The 18,572-nt window shown below is 35.9% G+C and overlaps 1 protein-coding gene across 3 annotated transcripts in view; it reads right to left on the bottom strand.

Annotated features, from left to right (window-relative positions):
• SLIT2 (slit guidance ligand 2) overlaps window positions 1-18,572 on the bottom strand; it is a 348,225-nt gene that overhangs the window by 107,142 nt on the left and 222,511 nt on the right. For all 3 annotated transcript variants that reach the window (XM_080796224.1, XM_080796225.1, XM_080796226.1), the window contains exons 7-9: window positions 16,675-16,746; window positions 13,912-14,075; window positions 11,646-11,784 (exon numbers count right to left, since the gene is read on the bottom strand). In XM_080796224.1, coding sequence (XP_080652350.1) covers window positions 11,646-11,784; window positions 13,912-14,075; window positions 16,675-16,746 — 375 coding nt within the window. The remainder of the gene's footprint in view (window positions 1-11,645; window positions 11,785-13,911; window positions 14,076-16,674; window positions 16,747-18,572) is intronic.

Genomic DNA, 18,572 nt, shown 5'->3' with positions numbered 1-18,572 from the left:
TTTGTGTATTCATATGGATATATATTCAAATGCAAAGATACATTCAAAATGCACAATCACATGCTTTAGATTTAGGGGGGGAAATGGGCTTACGCACAAGGCTCGCTGATTTCAGGGGAACAGAGTATAGATTCATAATGTCAATGATAGCAAGATTTCATATATAATTTTTCTTTAACAATTCAAGAAAGAAAAATAGATAATTGTTCTGTGGCTTTGTTTTTCATTATTGATGAAAATCTTTTGGACACTAACTTTGAGTCAGGCACTGAGCTAAGTTGCCCATTTGGTAATAATTTTAGTTTTATAAACATTATGCAAATTGTCTTTCCACATCACTTTTTTAACAGTATTACTCAATGAGTAGATAGCTATCGGTCTTCTTCCTCTGCACCGATTTATTGTCCAAATTATCCATCATCGTTTTCCTCAAGTTTAGGTAACACTGTGGCCACTAGTAGTATTTGAACTGCATGAGTTTTCAATTTAATCTTTCCAGATGATTATAGAACCATAAATCTATGACTTAATCCCTAAAAAACACATGCTGGTGATTTGTCTGATAATAAGGAACGTCTTAACCATGCACCAGCTGTCTTCATTTTTATGTTAAAGTCTACGCACGTCTTATTTTACCTTTGATGGGTCTCCATTTACTTTTCTGTAGAAGCTTTAAGTGGATCGACCAATTCTTGGGATCTCCTTCCATTCCTATCTGCTGCTATGCCCGCCTTTACCACACCCTAGGGACTGTTGCTATTACTTCCTTAGTGTATTCTTTCCCTCCAAACCATTCTCCACCCCATCTTAGGGTAATTTTTCTAACTAACAGATCTCATCACGCTACTACCGCACTCCAAATGCTTCCTTTCATACTACTGTCACTAGGAGAGGTGATTCTTCAACATCAGGCTCCCACTTTATGTTCTAGCAACCAAAAACTGCTTTAATTTCTCAAAGATATACCACATCTAACTTTTCTGGGACTTTGCCCATGCTTTTTCCTCTGTCTTTAGTGACCCCAAGTTTCCCCCCCTGCCAGACACATTCTCATACCTGGAGATTCCTTGATTCTCCCACACAAATCAAGGTATTCGTTTCTCTGTACTCTCTGTGTGTGTATTTTATTACTTATCACAAAGTTTTCAGATTTTCTCTTTGTGTGGTTTCAATTCTCTATACTGTAAACATCTTGGAAGGCTGGGAATGTGTCCTTTCATCCATAATGTCTGAGGCAGAATAGGCACTCAAAAATATTTGTTGAGTATGTAGTGCATGAAAAAACATGCTCTTTTTCCACATGTTCTTCTTCTGTTGCAATAATACTCATCAGACTCCTTGGATTTCTTTAAAGAGAAACCAGTTGGAGTTTCTTTCTTGCCTTACCACCTTAATCTCCACTCCGGTCATTTTAGTATTTCTTTCTTGCCCATCTACTTGTAATTTTGCCATACTTCTTTTCACTTCTTAACTAATATTATAAAATTTTGATTGAGTCTTCTATGTCTTTCTCCTAGGTAAGCCATTATAGCTTTTTGCTTAAATGATCATACATCTCAACAAAAAAGCACATAAAGTATGTGTGTATATATACATCTAACATATGTTACATATATAGCTTTTTGGGGAATTTAGGCACAAATAAAAAAGAAGTAAGAAAATAAATTCAAAAGGCAACCAACAGAATGGGAGAAACTATTTGCAATACATATATTTGGTATATTTGGTATATTTGGTAAGTCGTTAATATCCAAACGAAATAAAGAACTAATAAAACTCAGTAGCAAAAAAAAAAAAAATCCAATTTAAAATGGGAAAAGAACTTAAATAGACATTTTTCCAAAGAAGACATGCAAATGGCCAATACGTACATGAAAAGGTACTCAAAATTGCTAGTCTTCAAGGAAATGCAAATCAAAACCACAATAAGATATCACCCCAGAACTTTAGGTTGGCTATTATCAAAAAGACAAGAGATATCAAATGTTGGCAAAGATGTAGAGAAAAGAAAATCTTTGTGCATTGTTGGTGGGAATGTATATTGGCAGGGCCCCTTTGGAAAACACGGAAGTTCCTTAAAAAATTAAAAATAGAACTACTACATGACCTAGCAATTTCACTCTTGGGTGTATATTTGAAGAAAACGAAGTAAGTATCTTGAAGAGATGTGTGTACCCTCGTGTTCATTGCAGCTTTATGCACAGTGGCCAACATAGAGGAACAACTTAAATGTCCTCTAACCAATGAATGGATAAGGAAAATGTGATATGCATATATGTGTGGGTGATATTTATATATACACACATATGTACATATATAAAATACACACACATACACACATTATTCAGCCATAAAAAGAAAATCCCGTCATTTGCGACAACATGGAAAACCTAGAGGGTATCATGCTAAATGAAATAAGTCAGAGAAAGACAAATATTGCATGCTACCAATTGTATATGGAATCTTGGAAAAAAATGCCGATTTCATTGAAACAGAGAATAGAATGGTGGTTGTCAGGGGCTGTGGAGATGGGGAAAGGGGAAGATGTAGTCAAAGGCTTTACATGTTCAGTTATAAAGGGAGTAAGTTCTGAAGACCTAATACGCAGCATGGTGATTATAACTAATAATACAACACTGAGAGTAGATCTTAGGTATTCTCACCATACACATACAAAAGAGTTAACTGTGTTAACTATTTGAGGTGACAGACATATTAATTATCTTGTTCTTGACAATCGCTCCACAATACATACACATTTATCAAGTCATCACATTGTACACTTTAGATATATACAATTGTATTTGTCAATAATTCCTCAATAAAATTGGGGAGGGGAGGAAAGAAGTTGGGAGAAATAGGTAATAATTTTCTTATCATGAACACATATTTTTAATAAAAACTGACTGTATGTATATAATGGATAGATGTAGCTTTTTAAAAATAACTATTTTAGTATTTCATTAATAGCAATTAAAGATTTTTCAAGATACACATATGAAAATGAAAATTCTGCCAAAATAAGTATGAGAACACTCAAATATTAGTGAACTCAATAATGGCTTACAGAACTACAAGCAGAGTTGAATCTATAAATCTATTTTACATAATTTATCTTCACTATTTTGCTTTGGAACCATTAGAGCTGCTGTAGGCATCACACTAAGCATGGCTACTGATAACTAAGAAAATTAGATGTTTGTTCTGACAGAACATGATAGAGATCTTTGTTTGGTATACTGAACAATGAATTAACTCTCTATATTCTGTAGGAAGCCAAATTATGATGTCTTTTTCTGGGTGCTTACTTCATGATGGGATCATAATATGAAAACTGAAGAAAATATCATCCAAAAACATGAGGAAATAAAAATAAGGATGACCAACATTTGCACGAACAATTTCTTTTATGTCAAATGACTACGCATCTTATAAAATATATTGTCAGAAAACCTACCATTTTGTTTTTCTAATTGTTAACTATGTTGAACAATTTCTTTTATGTCAAATGACTACGCATCTTATAAAATATATTGTCAGAAATCTTACCATTTTGTTTTTCTAAGTCTTAACTATGTTAGCACATAATCAGAACTGAATTATTGATTTATGTATATATTTTGATGATAGCTTTATTTTGATGATGAGATTATTTAATGACATTTTTAGATGAAAATTCTATTACTTGGTAGAAGAAAAGCTAGTATTTTAAAATGAGATTTAGGGAATACATACCAAATTTCTGCTATTGGAAGAATCTCAGAATGAAAGAGATAAATGTACTTTGAATTCTCTTCATCAAAGTAGGTATGTAGAGTAATAGATCCATATTTGAAATTAGGTTTGTGTAAAAACTTACAAAATTATTTTCTACATTACAAAAGTATTAAAAGTTTTCCACTAAACTTTAGAGACTATATAGCTCCCTACATTCTGTGTCAGTAAGTCTGAAGCAAGCTTCTTTATAATAAAAAAGGTCTTAACCACAATGCAAGATGATTTTTTTTAAAGGTACTAGGTCATAAATGTTTCTACTAGACATACACTAGGGGAGTGCTGTCACATCAGTTAGCCTGCAAAGCACAAAACTGTAAACATATACAATTTAAAGCCAACAGTCATCCTATATGCTAGCTAATTCTGTTAGTGGGTCTGAAGTAAGAAAAACACAGGGGTGTGTAAAACTGCAAAATGCTAATGAGTGCTTCAGTCGTTAACAAGTGCCCTAATAAAACTATCAATTAAAGCAGAACTGCTTGAATTTTCACTCTTATAATACTTTCTTAACTCTATTTTCTCTTGCACTTAAGAACCCTGAAGTTGGATGTATCTCTAAATTTTTAAGTACTTTCATAGTAAATGCATGCACAGTGAAAACAATGTTACTTCAAAATTATCAGTCTACTTTTTATTTAGCATGGCAAACTCAGACTAGGGACTATTTCTTTCTTCCACACCACAGTACATTAAAAATGGTATCATTTGCTTTATTTAGATAGTTTATGTTGCCTAGATAGTATAGTCAAGGTAATTTATATATACTATAAAATTAGTTGAGCTGTATGCTGCATTTATTTTTAAAATTTATTTTCAAAATTTTGACATATGAGAAGAAAATCAGCCAATTACACAACATGATAGCTGTCCTACTAGCTGAGACATTACTAAGTGCATGATAAATAATTAAAAAGTCACACTTGAGTTCACAACTCTCATAATAATTTAGTATAGAATGTGTGACTTAAAAACATGTTAATCAAATTGCACTTCAGTTTCCCTACCTATAAAAAGTCAGATGACTTTGACCTACAGTACGTGGATTCAGTTTGGCAAGAATTATTCATTAGAATTAAGGATTCAAAAATTTGGAAGGGGCAAATATAGAAATAGTCTGCAAAATGGTTAAATGTATTTGGGAAGAGTGTCTAAACAGAAATGGAGGAAAAACAAGCACTTTAGAAGTTATATTCAACATCATAAATGTAGGTTGTAATAAGATAATAACATTCAAGAGCCCTCTTTTCTTCCACTTCTTTATGCATGCAAGTGATCCAGAGGAAACAAAAGAAGCAAAAGTACTCCCAGACCTCACATCTAGCCTCCATTATTGTGAACCTCTTTGAAAGAACCTTCTTTATTGCTGGCAGAGAAAAAGCAGACCAGTAGTTTACACAACCATGAGGTTCCTTTCCGTTTTACCTATTCAAATAGCATGCTTAAGAAAATGTATTACAGCTTCTGAGAATTTCCAATCCACCTCAGAAAACACTGAAACAACCCTCAGAAGACCTGGGCTAAGAACTTTGCTACCATCTTTTTCCTTCCCATAATTTGAACTTCTCCCTGACCACCTTCTCTAAACAAATAAAAGAATTGCATGGTTTCCAACTTCTGAGCCCTAAACAAGGCAACCAAGAGTGAAGGCAGCAAGACATTAAGAATAAACAAGATAGGGGTGCCTGGGTGGCTCAGTGGTTTAAACCTCTGCCTTCAGCTCAGATCATGGTCTCAGGGTCCTGGGATCAAGCCCCACATCAGGCTCTCTGCTCAGCAGGGATCCTGCTTCCCCCTCTTGCTCTGCCTGTCTCTCTGCTTACTTGTGATCTCTCTCTCCCTGTCAAGTAAATTAAAAAAAAAAAAAAAAAGAATAAACAAGATATACTAAATGGTTACAACCCACGTTCTTACTATTTTCCATGATTTATGGAACGTCTGCATAATGGTTTGAACAGGTGATCTGCCACGGAAAATCTATAACTAGATTGAAGAGAACTAAATGTCTATTTTGCAACAATCCATCATCTCGTATTCAAAATTTTATATCCAGAAGTGATTTAAGAAATTAATTCTGAGGATGTGATATACAGAGAATCAATTTGCTATTAATAATTCTGTTGCCATGGGCCAGATCCTGAAGACTTGCCTCAAGCATTCCATCTGTATGAAAAGAAGGTTTTAACCAGCAGAGTTCAAAACAGCAAAGTGCTGGGAAGATCTCAGGTGGGCAACAGCTTCTTTCTTCTACACTTATTTTACCTTATACTATACATGTTCTATTCTTCCCTCTTTATTGTTATTAGTTTGTATTCCTTTGTCACACTTTCTGTTTACCATGAAGAATGGAGGCTTGGAGGCTCTCCAGAATGTGCGCACTGGACCCCTGTACTTGTCCCCGACACTATCCTTTTTCGCATCCCCACTATGCAAAGTGTCGGTGCAGAAATGGCAAGGAAAACAGTCCTTCCCTGAGTCTGCAGTCTATTCAGGGTAGTCTGACATTAATCAGAATTTCAAATTACACCGTGACAAGTTCTATGCAGATAAAATCCAGGGAGGATGAGAATATGTGACAGAGAATAGGAGAGACGACAGTATGGTAGTTGTAGGCAGAAAGTAATATGAAACAGCTCTCAGTTTTGCACACATTCTTATCCTTCAATGCCTGTCTTTTTGATGCTCCTTCTGTGTTTTCTTCATATATAAGCTTCCCAAAGCTTCTCTTGTCCTGTTTTTCTGAGTATCAGCTTTTCTTCTGATTTTTTCAATTCTATCTTCTACAATATCCCAAGAAGCCCATGCCCTGTTAACCTTTTTTTTTTTTTTCTTTAGTTAGATCAATGAAAAAACATGAACTCTGGAATCAAATAAATCTCAGACTGAGGTCAGTTTAGCCACTTCATGATTGAAACACTTTAAACAAGATTTCTTAACATTTTTTGACCTCATTAAGAAAATAAAAACACAAAAAATCAGCGGACAGAAATTGTCGGTCTTTGAGGGATTTGAGCAAATGCCTATAGGCTTCATTACAGAAGAAATAATGGCCTTAGAGAAAGAAGTAATCTAAGAACTATCTGTAGGATGACTGAATCAATTAATGTATCTAAAGAAGGAGACTACCCATTAGATACAGGCTGGATTAGCCCAGAACAGAGAGAAAAGGGGCTCTTAGACACCCGTCGAGAGTAGAATCCAAGCCAGTATGGGGAATAGGCAAATTTAACAACTGAATTTTAAGTATTTATAGCCCATTTTAGCCCTTTCCATTAACTATCCTACTAACGAAATTTTCTCTTACTTACTGTGTGCTTAAAAAGCACCATTATTTTTTTCCTCCTGGGAGAGAAAGGGTTGTTCCTTCAGTTTCTATTTTTAATTTTGTTTACTATAGATCCTTTTATTATTTTTATAAAATGTTTTGTTTTATTTTTATTTTAATTAGGCTCTATGTCCAATGTGGGGCTTGAACTCACAGCCCTGAGATCAAGAGTCTGACGCTCCACTGACTGAGAGAGCCAGGCACTTCTAGCTCCTTTTGAAGATCAATTTGCTGTAAATGCTTCATATCCATTTACTCAATAAAACCTTATTTTATATTTATCATCTGCTTATTATGTGCCACGTAATAGATTTGTTGCTGGGTATTCAGTGGTGATCAGAACAGAATTAGTTCTTGCCTCTGTCTTCAGTAGAAGTTTCATGGCACATACATGGCACATATATGACAAGCTTATATATATAAACAAAATGTAATAGGTGCAGTCACAATAAGATTCCTAGCATACAAATGAGAAGACAGATCCTGGAGCATTGTACGATCATCAGGGTGATGAGACCTCTTGGAGAAGTCTACCAACATTTATCTAGCTTATGTTCCTGCATTAGTTTTCTTGTTGTATTTTATTTCCATAAATACCTACATCAAAAATCAATGAGAAGGTCACATGATATGAGTACAGCATCCAACACTGTTAGGTAAATGTCGGTCTCTTCTTATCCCTTTTTCCAATTCTAACTTTAAAAAAACATTTCCCGTCTAACTTAACAATACTGTTTCAGCAAGTACCAGAAGTCTGAAATTATGGTTGTAAGCACAACGTAGAAGAAAGGAAAGTATGAGTCAAATTTCTCTACCTAGAATAACAGCCAGTAGATCACTCCTATTTGTAGCACATGCATACTTTCTTTTTGTTAGAATTATATTATGAGATGGTGGCAGGAATAAAGGCATGCCACATACAGAAGGAAATCAACTCAATAGCACTGAATGAAATGTCTGCTAAATTGCAGTAAAGAAATTCTACTTATAATTTATGGTAAAATTCTGATTAAAACTTATTTGAAAAATATGGAGGGAGCTTGTAATTTTCAGTTCATCATGTATTAAAAAAAACTGGAATCTATAAAAATGAAAAAAGAAGATGTTGTACAGCTTTACTTCCACATTTTATGAATCTGATGTTCTTTATACTAATAAAAATAAAAGAGTAATAAAAGAAATGAGTTACTAAGCTAGTATGTTATGCCACTATAATGAATGGTAATGGGGTATTTTGTTGGAGCTGAAGATCAATATGATTTATTACCAGATGCTCTACTGATAAAGCTGATAATGTAATAATCAGAGAAGTGAAATTCACCTGGAGCTTCACATATGTTGTCATCTCTACTTATAAATTTAATTTATTGTAGCTTTATCTGATACACCACCTCCTCAATACAGGCAAACCCAATGGGACATTATTATTTAGTATAACTTTTATGTTACTAAATTTCATGATAATACAAAATCTATAGAGCATACAAAATAGAAGAAACGCTCTGTTGTAAAAAATGAAATAGACTACATGAGATAAACTACTTTAAATGTCACACATTACCTTCAGTTTGTTATATCTACAAGTCACTGTTCTTTTGTCAGCCGACAGCAGTGTTTTGTTCTTTCTTATAATCAGGATTTAATCCACCCACTCCTGGGTCCAGGACGATCGTGCTCCCCCAGAGATCTTACTAACTCTCTCTATTCTCATCTCTCTCTAAACTCACTGTCTCTGACTTCCTAATGATGGTAGTTTTCTGCATCTTCAAATCAATCCAGGTCTGTCCTTTAGAGTGACAACTGTCTTTTTTCAAAACACTCTTTCTCAGCCAAACTAAGCCCCTCCCCTCTCACGCTGGCTCTTTGCTCCTCTTACTTCTCTTGGCTTTCTCTTCTATCACCTCCTTTCTATTCACTGTTTCATGGATTTAACCACCAACTTTCATTTTACAATATTAATTTCTCCAAAATCTTTGCCGCAAGTCTTTGTCCTGCTCCAAGTTACTATAGTCTGTATTACCTGATCACCTCTAAAAATCCCACTGGCAGTGCAGGATTTCACACATTTTGTTCACTACCATCTCCTTTCCCAGGTTTCGTCCTGTCCTTCAGCTTCTTATATACAATGATAAAACCACCAGGTCCCCATCCCTCATACTTGAAATTCTGGCATCATCTTTGGTTCATTTTTCTCCATTAGTCCCTCACTTCACCAAATGCCAAGTCCCATGAATTCTGCTCCTATATTAACTACCATACTTGCTTCCACACCATCATTCCTACCGCTACTTAGCTCCTGCTTTTATGACATCTCCCCTCCATCAACATGGTAGACACCTAAGGAGGCCTCATGCCTGGCAGTCTGTCCTTTTGCCAATCACTGGCATACAGCTATCAGATGAATTCTTTGAAGATTCAGATGAAAACTCCTATATTCAAATGCATTCCAAATAAAGACTTAGGTCTTTATACTACACAAGGCCCTCCATGAATTGGTTCCAAACTACCTTTCCACTCTCTCAGGTTCCAAAAAGTATACTGGACTCCTGTTTGGTTGTGTCTTGCATTTCCATTCTTATTGCCAATGTTTCTGATGTTCTATTTATTTTGAAAGCCCCTTCCTCATCTTTGCATTTCCATTCCCTACCCATCCTTCAAGGCCTACCTCAAATGTTACCTCTTATACAAAGGCTTCAATGATGGAGGTATCACACTTATTGAATTACTATTTATTAAGTATGTAAAGCTCTTCGTGTGTTATTTCATCACAAATTAACAACAACCCTTAGTTTCTGAAGAGGAGAGAAGCTCACAGAGGATATACAACTTGCCTACAATTTCACAGATAGTGAGTGTATAGCTACCTTGAACTTCATTTGTTTCTCTCTTACAACATGCATTAATTCGTACCTCATTTCATAGTTTTTAATTTGCATTAAATTTGCCAGTCACTTGATGGAAAAATCTCTGGAAAATTCATGCTGCCTTTCTTATAGCAAGTGTTTACTTAATAAATGCTCTTTGGATAGATGAATATACTATTACCCTATTTGAAATCTTTCTATATCTTCCTACTACTTAGTTTATCATATATTACATATATTACATCTTCTGACTAAGACAAAAGTCTTTCATTAATCTGTGGTTCTAAAATTATACAGAGATGTCTTTTCTGAGGCATTATTTTCCATGATGCCCCAGCATGCACCTGTTACTCTAATTAGGCTCAACTATGCAGTCTCTAAAACATCATGCTCCCCACCACCTTTGTCTCTCATTCCTGATGTTTCTCTTCTGTGGAATGCCACCTGCCTCTTCCCAAACCATATATTATTCTTTTTCCAAAGGTCAGCTAGAAGATACTTATAAATGCCTTCGATGAACAAAACTAAATTTTGATAATAATATTACTATGTGCATACATTATTTCATGTCTGTGTCAAAACTCCACAGATTCTAGACTCTTTGCAGATGATCATGTTTTATACTGCAAAGTTCTAAGCATATTTTTAAAAACCTATTAAATACTTTAAATAATGTTAGTGGTCTTGTGCATTAAAGTTAGTCTCATATAAATCAAATTAAAGCAGCCAATGGGCAAAAAATTAATAGTTTTTGAAAATAACTTAATTTTTGTGCCTACTACATAGACTTATACAAAGTTAGGCTTATTTTTATCATTTCAACCTAAAATGTCCAAAACTATGTATTTACACTTTAAGAATTGGCCTCTAAAACAATAACATGATAGGCTGAGCAGTTAAGGATTGCTGTCTTAGCTAATGGATATTGAAGTAAAGATTTTTCCCTAATGCTTACTTCTCAAGGTGGGAAAAGCAGTTCATTTTACATCTTACATGACCTTGTTTTACCCACATGACTTATATTTGGCAAGAACAAATGCACACAGCAGTTCCATACAAAATGAAGTACTTTGTCAAGACAACAACTTTTGATAGAGATAGCCACTGCTCACATAGGTTAACATGCTCACTAATTTAAAAATCTTGTATTTTCTGACTTTATAATTTTACTCTTTTTATACTTTCTGGCAGACTATACAATAGTTCAAATAAAATAGTGAAACTGCATTTTAAAACCCGAGGTCTTGAGGAGGAAGAACATCGTCTCATTATCTTGATTCTATAATTTATTTCCCCAGTTTGGTCCTCCTAATATCTCCTCCCTTCAAGGTAAACTTGGACAGGTGGGGCAGATCTACAGACCCAAATGGTCAGACTATGTACAACCACACTCTTATTTTTCCTAAATACCCTAATAACACCTTCCCAAGAAAAGGACAAGTACGATTTATCCTTTCAAACACATTCCTCTTAATTCTACTTATGTTAAGAAAAAGAAAAACCCTAGCAGTTTCGGCATGATATTTCATTAAGCAGAGTCAGGCTCAATGTAATTCTGAAAAGAATATTCGTCTAAACTAATTGATCCCATTGGCTTTCAAGAAACCCAGAATCTCTAAAAAAATTCACGGTTTGGGTCACCGTGGAGGTGGAGAGATGAGAGGAAATTTCAGGGCACATACATTTCTGTGATGGTCTCTGGCAGATTCGTGGGAATCTCAGTGAGACCTTTCCCACGACAGTCTACGATATTGTTGCTACACGTACAAGCAGCTGGACAGTGCAGAACGCTGCAAGAAGGAGCCATAAAGGACTGCTGACCTGCAAGAGAAACAAACAGCAATGTTTTCCCTCCTGGAACTGTGAATAGTGAAACACATGAGCTTCTCTCAAACAACAGAGCACGTTATTTAACAGAAATACATTTCTCTAAATATCTCAGCATAAATTCGGTCCTCGAGTTCTAAGACATATTTTAGGCAGCATGCATTTATAGTTCTAGGTCAACACTCAGATGAAGCAAATGAGATCCTTAAAACTAATTATAAAAATGATCATTTTTCAGACTTGAAATAATTGTTAAGAAAGGCTAACCTCAGACCTGAAGCTGGAATTTGATTCAAAACTATTCTGAGTTCCAAAAAAAGCAGCAGTTTCAGACTAACCTAGATTTCATTTCTGATAAACTTAAATAGAATTTGGTCTTTATTAAACTTAAGTAGCGTAACTTACTCTACCCTCAAAAAAAAGGAAGGGAAACAGTAACATTTTCCTCTTGAAAGGTGCAACTGTTGATTCTAAATAAGTAATCGTGCACCAATAAATGTGGGGAAAATCAGATCTTGCTAAGTTGGATGTCTTGAGAGGTTCAACATTTGTGCTTTCTTTGAAGTTATTATGATAATTTGTAACATGCCATTCTGTAATTATTAATCTAGACAGTTCTTTTATTCGGCCTGGCCTAGTCCACAATATTAGCATTAAGTAGTTACCTGCAGGCATATATTTTTACTACTCAGTATTTGGAAACAAAACTGTTTGGAAATGAGCTTTGGCTGTTGGAATGACGAACTACAGAATGTCGGTCGTATTGTAGGCATGGGCATCTGCACACACTTGGCTACTGGAGCAAGGGGACAGCCCTCTCTGATCTGCAGCGAGAGGGCCTGAGCAGTCGTGGACGCCAGGAAGATGCTGCAAACTCTTTACTAACCCAAGCCCTCTGAACAAGCTCTCAAACTTTACAAAAAATAGTCTCAGTCTAAAAAAGAAACGTGAACTTGCCTTCTTCCTCATCTAGAAAACAGGAAGGGAAAAGTGAAGAGAGAAAAACGTGGTTAGTAATGAACTGTTAGTCATTGCATTATTTGATGTTTTAAAAAGTAATCAGACCTGAAGAGAACATTCCCATTCCATGACATTATAAGAAAATTTTGTCTGGGTTATAAAAAGTACGGAAAAGTACCTAAAAAGTTCTAAAAGACAACATTAAATCAGAATCTTCTGCTAGTACTTCTTCTTGCGCCTCCTTTAAGGAACTATTTGTGACGCATTATATATACTTCAAAATTTTGTGTTATTGTATTTTGAACAGGCACTTCTGAAGAAGAACCAGCCCTGTATTTATAAAATAAGATATATGTCAATATGTATCAGATACTATTAACATATTGTTTTATAAATAAATATAAATATAAACATAAATATCAATATATATGCATTGGTAATCTGCCTAGGTTGAGATGGCTGGACTCAGCTGTGTGATCTTGGATAAGGCTACTTAACATCTTTTTCTCAGCGTTTTCATCTCTAGTAGAAAGATAATATTACAATTCACTACAGTTGTGATGAGGGAGGTGAAATGAGGTACATATATGAGAAATACCTAGACTGGAGCTCGAACATATAGAAAGAACTAAGTGAATGTGACTTCCTGAAATTTTTATATAGGCTGTGCCTTATTTTCGTTTCCAGATTTTCATCACTAAAGCTAGTCGTTTATCTCTTAGAGTAGACGTGAACCACTAGTATTCACGAAAAGTACGTTGTCACTCTGCAACTACAGTTGAGCTACTTTTTAAAATTTCCCAGCAGGGATCCAGGATTAACCATATTTCCAATCATTCGCAGAAAAGCAGACATACATTATTACTTAACAGGAAAATAAGCAGCAAACAGAATTAAAGTCTAGGAATTTCCTAGAGGTCCCCAGGAGTGAAAATTGAGAAATCTTCCATCCTCACTTCAGAGGAACCTGTCCTTGCCAATCACACACATCCTAGAACCTATTCTCAACAGCGCGAAAACAGAGGACGTCCATGGAGTGATTAGTGCACGACGGCGTGCGTTAGTGAGCAACACGGAAACTCTGAGAGCATGCATTCTCCACAGTTCTCCCACACGGCAGCGTAAAATCAGATGACAACGTAAAGGTTCTTTCTCCCTTACCACTGCAGACAAATTCGCGTTTTTGCACCTCAGCTACGTTATGGCCCCGCAGGTGGGAGGGGCCCATACACTGAGTGTAGAGACCCACCCGGGGCCTCTGGCGCAGCCAGTCAGACAGCCAGGCCAGGTGGCAGTCGCAGTAGAGATTGTTTGAGTGCAGTCGACTAGAGAAGAAAGGGACAAGTTTAAAGCAAGAAAAACAGAAAACGGTTACTTCGAAAATTGAAAAAAAGAGTCTTCATAATAATCTACAGCTTTATTTATTAAAATATCAGTAGACAAAGCTAAGGAAGTCCCGACCTAATTAGTTTTCTCAAAATTAAACTGGTGTACAACTGCAGAATGGAGTTTCTCTTCATTTACCTCTAAGCCAACATCCAGAAGCTTGAATATGACCATAAAGATGATTTCCCTATGTTCACTCAACAGAGTAAAAAGAAACAGAGATGTCCAAGGCAAATTGCTTTGCAGTCCCAACATACTGACAGCCAGTTGGGGTGGGGTGGGGGGAAAAGGAGGGTAACGGGTGGGGCAGGGGTGGGGGCATGCTCATAAAAGTCATGGCTCCCTGTATGAATTATCCCTTAGTCCTGCTGTTGTTAGTTTCTGGAGGAGCTACTTGCAAAATCTTTTTAGCAGGTCACTTTCGGTTTTTGCTGAACAAGATAGAATAATAATTCAATATAAAACACTTCTTTCATGTCCCTATTCTGATTTCCTTCTTTTTGTTTAATAGCAGAAAAAGGGATTAGCTGCTTTTGGCTCTTGGGACCCTATCCTCAAAGAGCAGGAACTGAAATGAAAAGACATAAATGGCTGGGAGTGAAGGAATTAAGTGAGCCCCCCTCTCTGTGTTGGCAGGGATCCACACCAGACCATGGATCCATTCCAAGTGGCAAATAGCACTTTTCCATTAATAAAATATCAGACAAATGTATCCACTAAATTAGGTAAATGACTTCAAATTGGCTTTTATGTTTTCTCAAACTAAAGAAAAGGACATCCAAAGCTATAAATCAAAGCATCATTTCCAGAATCATCTATGACACAGTAATACCATTTTAGTCCTTTTTAGCTGATGTGCTCAATTCTAACCCAATAACAGTAATGGATATTAAAACATGGAACTCAGTCCAGAAAGATAATTGGACCATAAAAATGGAATTTTTAAGTAGCAGTGATAATACAGAATAATGAAACAACCAAAGCAAGGGAATTTCAAGTTAGATGACTGTTTTACATTCTCCTTGAGCCTGCAAGATATGGAACAGACTGTCTTGCATCAAAACTTAGACGGCCTGCCCAGAACAAAAAGCTACATTTTGCGAAAGCTGGGTGACCTCCAGCTCAGTTTGCTTGGAAGTCAGAGTGGCATCCTTTGGAAACCACGAAGCACACTCTACCTCATTGTTCTAGAAACATTTTCATCTGAATCAAGCATGTTACAATGATTCAATTCCGAGTGCGCAAATTTGAAGTGAGAAAAGAACATAAAACCTTAAAACCCTGATTAGCAAAACAAACTATGATGGATTTCTATAGGAAAATAAAGCACACTATCAAAAATGCAGATGACAGATGTTTCCACATTCTCAGTGGTCTCATTTTTGCCACTTAGGAGCCTGTTCACTTCGCGTTTTAAAACATTAGCTAAAGTCAATGGTTAAGCAATGAATTTCATCAAATATAGTCTTGGGTGATCTGGTCTATTCATTTGGTCAGGTTAGGCGCATCAAGAAAATGGAATTTATGTTATATCTGCATACTTTTAGAATTCCTTTATTTTGTTAAATCATATTCCAAAGAAATGATAATGATGTGTTGTATCATACGCAGAGCACCATATTTTAGTGACCAAAAAAAGGACATTCAGATTGGAACTATCTAAATCATTAAAAAGCTGGCAATTCAAGTGATTTTTCATTAAAGAGAAAAAATAAACGCAATACATTTCCAGTTATAAACTATTATAAACTGAAAATTATTTTGAAAACCCAATCAACATACATATATCCCCCACTTAAAAACACATTTGTTTTTTTCAGGAAGGTCAATGCTTTACTTATATTTCCCACTATCTCTCACATGTTGTATATATAGTATTTTTGAGGCCAGGGTGATTCTTAATTTGAGTTCAAATGAGATTTATCTCTGAAAATGCTTTAACTAACTATCCCACCCTGGGCTTTAAGGATTAATTTTCCTCCAAGAGGGGAAAAAAAAAATAGCTGTAGCAAAAACATTATGAGAGAACAAGTTTTTATTCACTTAAAATATTTTAATGTTCATCTTCTGAAAAGATATTTTTAAATACAAATGCTGCCACAACCTTAGTTACAGAAGGACTGGAGAGTTATATTGTAATTTTACATTACAAAGAATGTAGGAGATCCAGTTCAGCTTTATTAGGTCTGCTTGTTGTACAGTAATAAAATCATAAAGATTTACCATTTATCATTTCTGACAGCCAATCAAGGAGTCTTACATTTCTTAATGAAATGTGACCTCCACAAGAGCTCCAAGTAAACGTCTCCCTCTCCCCCAACTTCCTACGATACTTATCATTGAAAAGAAAACTTTCATGTTTTTAGAATGATAGTTCGTTTATTCAAATATCACATCTAGCACTTTTTAAAAATGTGGTGTTTTCCTTCTCTACCCCATAATGAACTCATGATTCTGTTCTTTGTTTACAAAAAACAGTACTTTAGGAGAACCCTTAATTGATTAAATTGACCTTAGATACATATTGTGGCTACTTACAAAGTCCTAAGTTTAGGCATGTGGTTGAAACTTGCCACAGAAAGTCTAGTAATGTTGTTATTGTTGAGAGTGCTGTAGAATAATAAAAAAAAAAAAGTTAGACATTTCAGGTAATGCAAATTCATTGATCATTCTATATATTAATAGAGAGACAATGCGATTATGTTTATGCAGGACAACTACGTGGTAGAAACGTAATAATATAAGGAATGCCCTATATTTTAAATAAGACAATAAATAAATGTTATACATCAACATATTTCTATGCTTTCAGCTTTATCAAATATTTGTGACAGATCAATAAATAAATGTTATACGTCAACATATTTCTATGCTTTCAGCTTTATCAAAGCTGAAAATCTGTGACAGATTTGTCTTATGTTTTTGACTATTCACATGTTGCCCTTTGCACCATGTGCATGAATGAGTATATATTTATGACACTGCTTAAGGAACTAACATGAGACAGTCAACAGTCAGTAAAATCGGGCAGCTGGATTTCCTTAGAGGGGCACTGTGTGTAATTAGTATCAGTAAATGAAGATATTTGAAATCTCCCAAAGAGTCCTGCTAAGTATTCTTTACTGTGGACATTGGCCGTGCCGCTGTTGGAATTTGAGTAGCAAGAATGACATCTGCATTTGGGATTTGCATTGGATAGGGATAAACTGTCAGGCTGTAGCAGTTTATTGACACATTCTAACAGTTTTATGTGGCAGGCACGCATCTTGTCCTTTGCTTATTACTGTGGTGTGGTAGTGATCACGGTTTCTTTCTTTCTTTTTTTTTTTTTTAAGATTTTATTTATTTATTTGACAGACAGATCACAAGTAGGCAGAGAGGCAGGCAGAGAGAGAGAGGAGGAAGCAGGCTCCCTGCTGAGCGGAGAGCCCGATGTGGGGCTCGATCCCAGGACCCTGAGATCATGACCTGAGCCAAAGGCAGCGGCTTTAACCCACTGAGCCACCCAGGCGCTCCGTGATCACGGTTTCATGATGCTGGAGTCAGGAAGATGGGTGTGGTCAAGGCAGAGATGGTGAAAATAAGCATAATTCTTGCTTGGTTTAAATTGTTCCTACTTTTCCCCTAACATAGGCATTGTTTGTTATTATTTTGGCTATTTCTATTGCGACCAGTAACTTCATTCATCTAGTATTTCCTAAATGGTTTTTAACGTTAGGACAACATGGAATGGTATAAAAATAAATCAGGCATAAAACCTGTCTTAAAGTAGCATATAGCCCAACTGGGAAGATGAAATACACAAATTATAAAAACTTAGAGTTAATAAGGTTAAGAAGAGCCCTCCGCCCCACCCTTCAGAGAAGTCTGTCTATGACAAGAAATGGACACGACAACTACCCCAGGGCTGTGATTGTGCAGTGCAAAGATGGAAAATGATTCTCGTATAGAGAAAACAGCATGGCGGGGTAAGGAAAGCATGCAAGCCGCTGAAGGAGGCAAGAGGACAGGATCAAAGGCCAGTGGATACCATTTGATAATGGAGACAGGTCTGGAGTAGACTTGGTGAATTCTCCTGCCAGTGTAAGCCAGGCAGGGAACATAAAAGGAGAGAAACAGGTTATATATACAGTAACAGGACACAGAATGAGGAAGAGAGATGGAGAGGAGCAGGCAGCGAGCTGGGGACGAGGAAGACCTTGGTAAGACAGCAATGATACTCTGTGCTATAGCAGCTAAAACTCAGCTCTGATGCATTGCTGCTCTGATGTAATGGAAGGGTGCCAAACAATCGGATTTTCTCAGGAGAAGCCAGAAATGGGAAATTTCGCCTTTATCCCCCCAATTTTAAATACTGGCAACAAATTCAGATATTTCAAAGAGTCCGTAGACTGAGTCTGTTTGGACTGAGTGAGATAGGTTTGTGAGGCTACTTC

The sequence above is a fragment of the Martes martes genome (assembly GCF_963455335.1).
Source record: "Martes martes genome assembly, chromosome: 2".
Lineage (NCBI taxonomy): Eukaryota > Metazoa > Chordata > Mammalia > Carnivora > Mustelidae > Martes > Martes martes.
This window is presented reverse-complemented; position numbering and strand designations above follow the sequence as displayed.